The sequence below is a fragment of the Quercus suber genome, unplaced genomic scaffold (assembly GCF_002906115.3).
Source record: "Quercus suber isolate HL8 unplaced genomic scaffold, Cork oak 2.0 scaffold_220, whole genome shotgun sequence".
Classification (NCBI taxonomy): domain Eukaryota; kingdom Viridiplantae; phylum Streptophyta; class Magnoliopsida; order Fagales; family Fagaceae; genus Quercus; species Quercus suber.
This window is the reverse complement of record NW_027069678.1, coordinates 64,128-75,697: the sequence shown is the minus strand read 5'-3', so window position 1 is coordinate 75,697 and position 11,570 is coordinate 64,128. Positions and strand designations below refer to the sequence as shown.

The 11,570-nt window shown below is 36.2% G+C and overlaps 1 protein-coding gene across 1 annotated transcript; it reads right to left on the bottom strand.

Moving 5' to 3' along the window:
- Positions 1-3,164: 3,164 nt before the first annotated feature.
- LOC112031577 (wall-associated receptor kinase-like 20) lies at positions 3,165-6,811 on the bottom strand. Its single transcript, XM_024064262.2, has 3 exons — positions 5,951-6,811; positions 5,798-5,851; positions 3,165-4,398 (listed from the first exon to the last, which is right to left on the bottom strand). Exons 1-3 carry the CDS (start codon positions 6,738-6,740, stop codon positions 3,335-3,337), a joined length of 1,908 nt encoding a protein of 635 aa, XP_023920030.1. The 5' UTR covers positions 6,741-6,811; the 3' UTR covers positions 3,165-3,334.
- Between the last annotated feature and the right edge of the window lie 4,759 nt (positions 6,812-11,570).

Here is an 11,570-nt window from a genome sequence, read left to right as displayed (position 1 = left end):
CCTTCTTCACTGAATCCCCAACTAAGAGCCAAAATTTTTGGAAGAAACCAGCATGCAACCCATCCGGACCCGGGGCCTTATAAGGTTTCATAGACCAGAGAGCCTCCTTAATTTCTTCAATGGAAACCATGGCATCTAGAGACTGCTTCTCCTCCTCTGAAAGCTGAGCATGCCACTGAACCGAGCAAGAGGCCTTCCAAGAGACTGAATCTTGGGCAGTGGTATACAAGCTAAGGAACCCTTTCCTAAAATGCTCCATAACCTCCCCTTCCTCAGTGATCCACGACTCCCTATCATCTTTGACTGCCGCGATGTGATTTCTTTTCCTCCGAGCAAGGGTAGAAACATGATAAAAGGAGGTGTTTCTATCCCCTTGAATCATCCAGTTCAACCTAGACTTCAATATCCAGAGATCGCGCTCTTGGTCCAGAATAGTCTCCAACTCTTTTTGGAGTTGATTCTCAAGATTAATAAGAGAGGAGCTAGGCTTGTTAGACAGAGCCTTTTGAGTACCATAAATTCTAGCCATAATTCTCCTTTTTTTCTGGTGGATGTTACCAAAATGGTTCCTATTCCACACTGATGCATCCTTCGAAAAACAATCAATAGACTCTGCTAGCTCTCTATTCCCATTCCAAGCTTTAGAAACAATGGTGGGAAAGGAGATATCGGAAAGCCAAAACTCTTGAAACCTAAAAGGTCTGGTGAGCTTGACTGATCTGGCTGGCAGAGTTTCCATGAGAACAGGGCAATGGTCAGAGTGGCACCTCGGAAGATGGGTAACTCTGGCATTCGGGTAAACAACACACCAATCAGGGTTCATAAAAAATCTGTCAATCCTTTCCAAAATCAAATTATTGAAATCTCTTTTGTTAGTCCAAGTATATCTAGGACCAGAGAATCCCATATCTACCATATTGCATCTATCAAGGCAATCCTTAAAAGCCAAAGAACGATTGATGTTAACACCTCTACCTCCAAATTTATCCTCATCAATTAACGGCTCATTAAAGTCACCAGCCATAACCCACGGTAACTTGTGTAATTCTTTTTTTTTTTTTTTTTTTTAATTATTATTATTAGAGTATCATTTAAGTATATGAACATCAATTGTCTACTATTATCAATAAATTGACATTTTAGTTAGAAATTAGCATATTAAATGAGATATGAACTTTTTCTCAAAAAATATATATAATTTTAAATGTTTTTAATAAATGATATAAATTTTGACTAATGAATATATAAATAAATAAATAAATTTATATATATATAATTAACGATAAATATGAAACAATATACCCCGGTATCAATGAGTATCTAAATATTTCGTCTTACTAATCAAACCAAAACAGTCTTCGGCATAGTATTTGTGGGGCCAGAAATCAGGTAGCCTTGGCCCACTCCCAGCCAGGCCCAAGGGCCCACGCCGAGGATGCATGAGGGGTCCGAGGATGAAAGCGCGAGGACCGACCCCCGAGGAACATATCTAAGGATGACCCCGTCCTCGGGCGTCCGAGACCTCAGGAGAATACGAGGAACACCCCACCAAAAGGGACTCCTTGAATATCCGAGGAGGAGGGGGTCCAGTGCCACACATCGGCGAAGGAGCAAGCCTTAGGTGAGCTGTCACCTCTGCATTGAATGCGCTCATCTAATCCCTCTGGCCGCATTAATGGGGATGTAACCCCTTGACAGGGTAACATTGATCATTGTGAGCCACTCGAGTACGGATAGGGCCTTTGATGGGACGGACGGTCAGAGGGGAGGCCAATGGATGATCAACAGAAGGAAGGAGGGGATAGGAGGAAGAGGACTATATAAGAAAGGCGAGCAAAGCAATTAGGGGGGAGATTTTTTGGGTTATTCAAGAGAATGACATAGAAGGACTCAGAGGTCATGTCAGTTTCTGGGGGGAACCTCCTCAGACGAGGGCCGAGGAGCTATCCTTAGTTGTAAGTTGGGCTCACTCCCCTTCAATGGAAAAATGTGGTTTATGCTCCGTTGTTAGTCTGTGAGCACCTAACCCTTCGACCCACTCTCTAAAAATGTATTGTCGGGGAACCTTTCTAAACCGAGTCCCTACAGTATTGACTTCATTGACATTATCTCATAGTGGTTTTTCCATTTGAAAATGTTATCCATTAGTTTATCACTTTATTTACATATTGTTCTCTTATTTTAGGAAAATTATTAAGTACTCCCGAAGTACCATAAATGCGTACTCCTTCTTCTCACATTAATGGTGGGTCCCACTAACCTATCATTCATATGAGAGAAGGGAGTACGCATTTATGGTACACCGGGAGTACACAATATTTATTCTTATGTTATTACTTATATTGTTTTCTTTTAGGGCAATTGTTAATAAATCATTTTGAAAAAAATTTGTACAACTTTTATGGACAATGTTAAAAAAAAAAAAAAAAAACAGTTACTTTTTTTTATTTTCCCATAAAAAGTTTTTAAAAATATTTCTTAAACCAATGTTCTTAAAGCATCCTTTAACCTTTCCATATATATATATATATATATGTGTATGTATGTATAGTTTAAATTGGGGTCTTTAATCTAGGAAAAAATGAAAAGAGGGAAAGTGGGAGAAGCTAAAGATCTGAGTTAATGGTAGCCTTGTTAATATAAATACATGTCATTTTTCTCAAAAATATATTTAAATTCTAAATATAATTTAGTAATTAAAATAATTTTAATGGTTATATTGATAAACTTAATTAATGGATTGTGTTAGCGTTTAGGGTGTTTGACACGATAATTAAATGGATCGGGTTAGGGTTGAGCCATGTATTTGAATACCCATACTTCATCACAATATAAACCACTAACACAAATTGCCACCTTAACATACAATTGATTATATAATTATTTAAAAAAATGTGATTATAATTATGTGATTGTTACGAACAACTTTAAGTGAAATTTTGCCAATATTTTTGGTGCTCTTCCTAAATTTCAAGAGAGAAAGTAAATAGAAATATGAGGTGTAGGCAGGGTCAAATTGGTTGTCTTATGACCAGCATGGATGTGGTCTGCCTTTCATTTTTGCCCAACCTTTGAACTCTCAAAGTTGTTATCCAGTATTTCTACTTGCATCTAGCTGCCTCTAAACGTGGGAGGTAAAGCTATGCCAGGCCTGAATGGACTAGTAACCATCAAAAGTACAGATTCTATCTTATTATCAAACCAAAACTAAGGTGATACACACCCATATACGTCATAAGCTAAACGAAATCATGTCATAGGTAGTAGACATAATTACAACAAAAACAAACACCGATCATGACTTATCCCAATGTCCATGGAGACCTCTTAACTGCTAATTCTCTACAGCCTTTGCCTTGGCAATGCTTATGATGTACTCAATCTCCTCAGTAACTTCTTTCATGGAAGGCCGGTTCTGTCTACGTTCTTCCAAGCAACCCACTGCCAGAAAACCCAAAGCCTTCATGGTCTCCATCTCCAAAGTGGTTGCTCCCTCTTTTAGCAACGGATCAATGACATCCATTATCCTCTCTTCCTCCACCATTCTCTGCACATAAACTGCCAAGTTCACATCATCTTCTGCCCTATTAAAATCAATCACCTTCTGAGACGTCAATAGCTCTAACAACACAACTCCAAAACTATAAACATCACTCTTATCGGTCAACTGGTAGTTTCTATAATATTCAGGATCAAGGTATCCCAGAGTTCCTTGAGCACAGGTTGAGATGTGACTCATATCAGTATGAGCCAACCTAGATAACCCGAAATCAGAAACCTTAGCGTTCAATTTCTCATCGAGTAAAATGTTACTAGACTTGACATCGCGATGATATATTGGAGGAACAGCAGATGAATGGAGATAAGCAAGACCTTCAGCAGCATCATGAGCAATGCAGAGACGATGGCTCCAAGTAAGTTGGCCTCGCCCGCCATGTTTTAGACCCTGCAGATGTTCTGAAAGTGCTCCATTCTCAATGTACTCATAGACCAAAATGGGCTGCTCTAACTCAACACAACAACCTAGAAGGTGCACAAGGCTCCGGTGATTAACTTGGCATAGAATTCGGACCTCATTGAGGACCTGATCAGTGCCTTTGGTGTTTCCAAGCTTGGCACACTTAACAGCTACAACAGTGCCGTCTTGTAGAAAGCCTTTATAGACGTCACCATACCCACCAGCACCTAGGAGGCGGTCCTTGGAAAAATCATGTGTTGCTTTCTTGATTTCTTTGCCAGTGAATAATTTTGCAGCTCTGCCTCCACCACTAGCATTTAGGATATCTTCGCGCTCTTTGGCCAGGCGTTCTTGTGCTTCTATGATGCGCCTATGGCGTTTATAGAGTAGGATGGCGATGATGGCTAGAAATAGCGTTGCACCAAGGCCAGAAGTTAAGCCTACACCAAAATGTTCTCATTTTTGTTAGACGTAATAGTGCAGAAATTTTTATATATTTGCATGCTCATTTGGTTGCAATCACTTTTGTATTTGCATGAGTAGAGGCTCCTACGAAATTGAAATTTCTAGCTCTTAAGTATGACTTTGTTTCTAAGAAAAAGTTTGAATTTGTTCCAAAGATCTCCAATGAAAATTCCAACTATTTAATTATGTATCAAAGTAACTTGTGTGTATATATATATGTGTGATATTGCTTACTTATCATCAAATATCATATATATTATGTTAAAGTCAAAGCATCCAAATCAAATCCAAATTAACTTCTAATTATAATTTAATTTTAAGTCAAGTGTTTGTTTTAATTTTAGAGCTTAGTGACTTACTAATAATACTCGGGATGAAAGTCAAGATAACTACTTCTTTCACTAAGTAAAACCACCACTTCACTACCAATGTTTTAATTTTAGCGCTTAGTGACTTACTAATAATACTCCATATGAAAGTCAAGATAACTACTTCGTTCACTAAGTAAAACCACAACTTCACAATCACTGTATCTAAGCAAGAATTAGGTCCTAGTTGCATATAAAAAATTCTTACTCAAATCAAAGATTATTATGAGATTGGTATTACATATACCTATTAAATCTCATACCTAGAGAACTAGATAAACAAATTCGGAAAAACGAAGTAAAGCTCTAATAGAGAATCTTAACGTAGAAATTACAGTGAGTACATGGCACTCCTCATGAGAAATTCGCACCTAATTGGCTTAAATTTCAAACCTCACCCCTGTTTTCGATTGTTTGACAAGTAAGAAACCGTGTGCTATCCGAGTATTGCTTGTCCAGGAAGGATATTATCCATCTAGAAAGAATCAAAGTTCTTCAAGCAAGAAAGATTAATTTTAAAATAATAAAAACCATCCTCTAAATTCTCCAAAATCACGTGATTTATTTTAGGTGTAATGAGTAATGACTTATGTTAAAAAATATTTTTGAAAAATAAAAACAATGGGCCATAACTAGAATTTAAAAGATAGTAAATTTTTATTTTTAGATAGGATTTTAGCTTATTACAGCCGTTTTTAACGATAGTTTTTTATCATTAGACCAAAATACTAATTAATTTTTAGTATGAATTAGAATCGAACCAAATTGAGTTATTTAGCCCATTTAATAATGTTGTTTTAGCAATATTGTTTGTATTTTTTAAAATTACATATAAATAAAAATGTGTAAAAATATATTTAATATTATTTAAAAATTAAAAATGTAAATTTAAATATATATACCAAACAGCCGTAAAGGCCCGTGAGTGATAACTTAAAACAAACAATCACAAGTAATTGCAAGCCAACCCAAACAAAAGGATAGTGGTATTTACTAGCAAAACTACCTGCTATAAGCGCTGTCCTGTCTGCTTTGCCACAGCCCTGAGAATCTTGACAATCTACACAAAAACACAAAAAAAAATTGCCAACATGTTAGCCAATCACAATACTCCACTGATAAAAAAAATATATAAATAAAAGACAAGTAGGCAACTCACATTTTACACAGACCCCTTGAATTGGGTCCCACACAAGTGGAGAGTTACAGAAGCACCTCCTGACCCCACTCTCAGCTGGGTCAAGCCCACAAGTTGAGTTCCCACCACCATCGTTACAATCCACCTGGGACCCACAAACCGGTTCTCTCGGCGACACCCACTGAATCTCCAAACCGGGTTGACCCCACCGGTCCACTCCCAAACTCTGGTCCAAGTTCACAAAGCTCGTGTACGCACTGCACCCGGACTCCCTAACCCGAATCATGTACGAAGTGGACGACCCACCAGCCCTGAAGGTACAACACAGCGGAGCGTTGGCACAGACTCCCCTGGTGTAATTCGCGTACACGTGGCAGAGACTCGAGGAGGAGCAATTCAGAGGCGAGCGGAGCAAGTCGGCGGTGCAGTTAAGGTACAAGATGGTGTTGCTGCTGGTGACGTTGAATGGGAGCGAGCTGTTGAGCTGGAGACCCTGGTGGACGAGATCGGAGGTGACGCAGGTGGCGTTGGAGACCAGGGTGGCGGGCTTGATCACGAAGCGCTGGGCGGAGGGGTTGATGGATGCGATTGGGTACGTGTTGTTGAGTGTGTCGAACACCAGCGTGCCGCCGCCAGCCGCCGCGTCGCAGCGGATTTTGTAGGACTGGTCGCCGCAGGTGGGGCTCGTGCTGAGTGGGTATGGGACTGTGGTGTTGCCGCAGTCTGAGCATTGTTTGGCGGAGGATGCGCACCCGGCGTATATTAGCAGCGCCGCCGCAGTGAAGATGAAAAGCTGACGGGTCGTCTCCATGGAGAGAGAGAGATGGGGGGGAGAGTTGGGAAGTGGATGGGGTGCTATACTTCCATCTTTACTATTAATAGTTGAAAATGAACGTACAGAGAGAGATGGTTTTTATTTTTATTTTTTATTTTTTATTTTTTTTTATTTTTTATTTTTTAAGGTCAAACTCTTATCTTATGGTGACTTGTGTTAGCAAGCAAACAATAGAAGATTCTTTCGTAGTTGACACGTCCTTCATCAATCAAGTTGCTCATGTCTCTTTAAGTATATTATTATCTTTGTTCATTTTATAAATAAAAAATAAAAAAAAAATGTATGTAATCTTGGACTTGATATTTTTAAAATTATTTGTTTGGGTGGGTGACAGTTGTATTTATTATGTAATTTTCACTAGTCTAGGTCGTTGCATTTTCTTAGTTTATGTAAATATTTTATAACATGTACTCACCAAACCCAAAAAAAAAAATGTTGGCATGGAATGTGAAGGCTCTTTTCCAAACTTTTGTCCTTTTTCACATAAATCTTTTATAATTTTTTTCTTTTGGGTAGAAAATGCTCTTACGAAAATTATTTAACTTGAAAATTATGAGATTCTCAACCAAAAAAAAAAAAACTTGAAAATTATATATATAAAAAATCAAATTTATGAGGATGAATGTGAATAAATTTAAATTATAGACAGTCAAACCTCTTTATCTTTTGCTAAAAAATTTATCAGTGCTTTTTCACTGTACTAAAATGTGAATATAAGAAGGTAACTACTTGTTCAACTAACTAAATGTAAGTTGAAAAAAAAAAAAAAAAAGGCTTAGCGTTTGTTTGGCAAAGATTATTTTTGTCAACTTATTTTACTATTTAGTTTATTTTTGCTACTATTTATAGGTCTCACTGGTCTATTTCAACTAACTTTTACCTTTATCTACAGTACTTTTAGCAAAAAAATTTCAATTTCAACAAAATAAGCAAATCTCAAACAGACCCTTAATGTAAGTTGTTAAGTCTAAACTTAATTCTTTGGATTTCTTGTCATTTATTTTCAGGTTTAAATACTCTGGATTGTAGGGAAAAATTAAAGTAGGATAAGGTAGGGCATAATGTACATATGATATATATATCATATGTAAATTTTACAACGAATCTTATCATGCTAGAGTTAATACTATGAAATATGTATATATAAAGAAGGAATATAATACGATCTTCGATTAATAACTAACATTATTATTGAACAATTAAAAGACAACTATTTCAACAAAATAAAAATAAAACAACAACTAGATAAATTAGTGATAGAGAGAACGAAAGAGACACTAACTTCTTCTGAAGGTAATAGCACAGAACCCAAGATGGAGAGGAAGTGAATATAGGATTGAGGTGCAATACCAGATACAATAGCTCTAATTTCAGCCCTTGATATAATCTAACGACTACACTGAATTGACACGTCATCAATCCTTGTCAATTTTTTTTTTTTTCTCTTCATTTTTTCACCTTTCTCTTCTTCTCTTCAGATATACGAAATTTGAAAAATATCTCTCCCTCCCTCTTTCTCTTCAAACAGAAAAATTTGTGGCTAGATCCCTTTTCTCTTTGAATCCAAATCTCCATGGTTGCAACCAGCAACCACCGAGTCCGGCACACCACCACCTTCGGTGCTATTTGATGTGGCGTTCTCCTCTTTTAAGGCTTCTCTCTCTTTTCTCGTTCTCTCAAGTCTTCTGTTTGCACCTATGCCACCGCCATTGGCAGCGCTTCTTACCGGCATCACCATCATTGGTGTTCATTGTTTATGTTTGGCAATACTTCATTGTCTTATTTCATTTTAACGTTTGATTTTGGAAATATACAGAAGGTGTTTGTGAAAATATCTGTTTGAAACTTTGAAGTGATTTTAAAACTCACTGATTATAAAAATAGGTGGTTTTTTTTTTAATTTTTTTTAATGTATTGTTATTTTGGTATGTGTTTTTTTTTCCCCCTCCTCTATTTGGATTCCTTTTGTTTCCTTTTGAAATTATAAAAAATGTTCTTTATTACAAGCTCACTGATTTTGGGTAGAAGGGATGAGAGTTACTCTTCTAATAATGTAACTTCAGTTGTTATTAGATTTTCATGGTCAAATCTTAGACACTCACTCTTCCATCTGTCAATGATTCATAGTTCATAAAAATTATTTTAGTGTTATTTTTCCTTGTATTTGAGATTTCCCCCCTTTTTTTTTTTTTTTTCCCCTCCTCTATTTGGATTCCTTTTGTTTCCTTTTGAAATTATAAAAAATGTGCTTTATTACAAGCTCACTGATTTTGGGTAGAAGGGATGAGAGTTACTCTTCTAATAATGTAACTTCAGTTGTTATTAGATTTTCATGGTCAAATCTTAGACACTCAATCTTCCATCTGTCAATGATTCATACTTCATAAAAATTATTTTAGTGTTATTTTTCCTTGTATTTGAGATTTTTTCCCCCTTCTATATTGTGAGGCAATGTGAGCAACAAGAACATTTGACTACTACATCTATTTTGTTCCCATTTCCTTTCTTTTCTTAATAATTTTTTGGGTTATCTATTGTAGGGGTAAGAGCCTGAAATTAAGTATTGGGCCTTGGGCCTTATCTGAGGACGTAGGTATGTTCGAGAAGGGGCAGATAATCATGAGGGGTTCCAATTTCAAAGCCTAACCAGTAAGGAACGATTGGAGGGTGGTTCGAGAAGGAACTCCTCCTTGGAAATGATGAACACAGCTCAAATCTGTATTCTAATTATCAAGATGACATTCTAGGAATCTCCAGCAATAAGGATGTGCATCATACACGTATAAGAAGTGGTAAGAACTTAGAAATATCTAATGGAAAGCTGCTACCACCGCATTAAATGCACTGCAACTACTTTTTTGAGCACATTTATGTGGAGAAAACCCCTGCACAGTGCTGCCTTGGCTACGACGACTCACAGAGAGCCAAAAGAGGCGTCTAATGGGACAAACACTCAAGTGAGAACTCAGATGATCGACAAGTGTAAGATCAAGATGGTCTGGAGTGAGCTATATAATGTGATAGACCCTTCATGAAATGGGGATCAAAAAAATAGAAGGAGAATAATGTAGCAACCAGAGTTACACTTGTAATCAGTTTTATTAGTCTATAATAGTATTTACCTTCTCGGACAATACCTTCACCTAACCTTACGAGTTTTACTCCTGCATAATGGTCTTTGGAACCTATCCTAGTCGTTGTAAGATTCACTAGGGCCTAGTTCTTCAACCCACTCTTTACAAATTTATTGTATTGGGCTTACTAACCCACAACCCCATATATATTGGGCTTGGGTTGTATACCATACCCCTACATCTATGTTTCATCTTTATGATGTATAGGGGAAAAAGAATTTGAGAAAAGAATGAATGCTTTGGATTTTTAGACTTTTCTTGATTGTAGAGCCTAGGAATCGAAAATTTCCTTTTAGTAACCTTATAGCTACTTACATGCAAACTTTTTATTTTGAACATGAAGAGATGGCATAGATGATTTGTGCAAAGTGTACATTAATATTCTTGTTAGCCGTTGTAAGATTCACTAGGGCCTAGTTCTTCAACCCACTCTCTACAAATTTATTGTATTGAGCTTACTAACCCACAATCCCATATATATTGGGCTTGGGTTGTATACCATGCCCCTACATCTATGTTTCATCTTTATGATGTATAGGGGAAAAAGAATTTGAGAAAAGAATGAATTCTTTGGATTTTTAGACTTTTCTTGATTGCAGAGCCTAGGAATCGAAAATTTCCTTTAAGTAACCTTATAGCTACTTACATGCAAACTTTTTATTTTGAACATGGAGAGATGGCATAGATGATTTGTGCAAAGTGTACATTAATGTTCTTGTTATTATGGCCTTGTGATCAAAGTGTACATTTTAACCAAAAAAAAAAATCATTTTTTAATCAAATTCCATCCTTTCTTGGCTATTCTCTTGAGGTCAAGTATTTATTGGAAGACTTTATATGTAATCCTTGTTTTCACAAAAATAAAATCCATGAGAGAAGTGTGAACACTTGGATGTAATTCGTGTTTTTATGTTATCCAAAATTTTGGTACTTGATCTATGTATATTCATACCCAAAGAAAGCTAATAATAGAAACAAAATTGTATACATCTATTCATCAACACAAAATTAGATGCAACTTGCTCAGTGATTCAATTACATAGCAACAACAAATGGCACAACACAATGGCTGGTACAAATCAATTACATACTTCATTTTTTCCCCTTTTACACGATATATGATGATAAATACAAAAACTTGTTTGTCCTCATTATTGTTGACAAAAACTTGTCTAACCTCAGCTACGTCCTTCTCTTTCGTGAGTAGGAAGTGACGGGAATCAACCCATTCGGAGCATATTTTGGTGCATTTCTCAATTTGATGAATCGTCCTCAAGACTGCATAGTATGCATATAAAATAAATTAACCTCACATCAAAAGTTTTGAACATAAATTTTCACAAACATCTTATGTGCATTTCCAAAATCAATATTAAAATAAAACAATAAACCACCATGAAACCCAAAACACAATAGCAACAAACTAAGGGGAATGAAAGAAAAAAAAGTACTAAAGAATAGCCAAACCCATATTTTAGAGTCTCACATAATACATTATTGAGAATCTTATTGACTTATTATTAGCATTTTTCAAATTGATATTGAGGTTAGATCTTTATGACAAGGTCACAAGATACATAAGAGGCATGTTGAATCTTTTTTCCCACTAGATAAATTTATATAATAAACAAAAATGATTAATACAAATAATCTTTTTTTTTTTTTTTTTTTT

Coding starts and splice junctions, on each gene's coding strand:
- LOC112031577 (XM_024064262.2), bottom strand. CDS start 6,740: ATGGAGACGACCCGTCAGCTTTTCATCTTCACTGCGGCGGCGCTGCTA. Junction 5,852..5,950: donor TCAAGGGGTCTGTGTAAAAT/GTGAGTTGCCTA, acceptor GTTTTTGTGTAG/ATTGTCAAGATTCTCAGGGC. Junction 4,399..5,797: donor CAGGACAGCGCTTATAGCAG/GTAGTTTTGCTA, acceptor ATTTTGGTGTAG/GCTTAACTTCTGGCCTTGGT.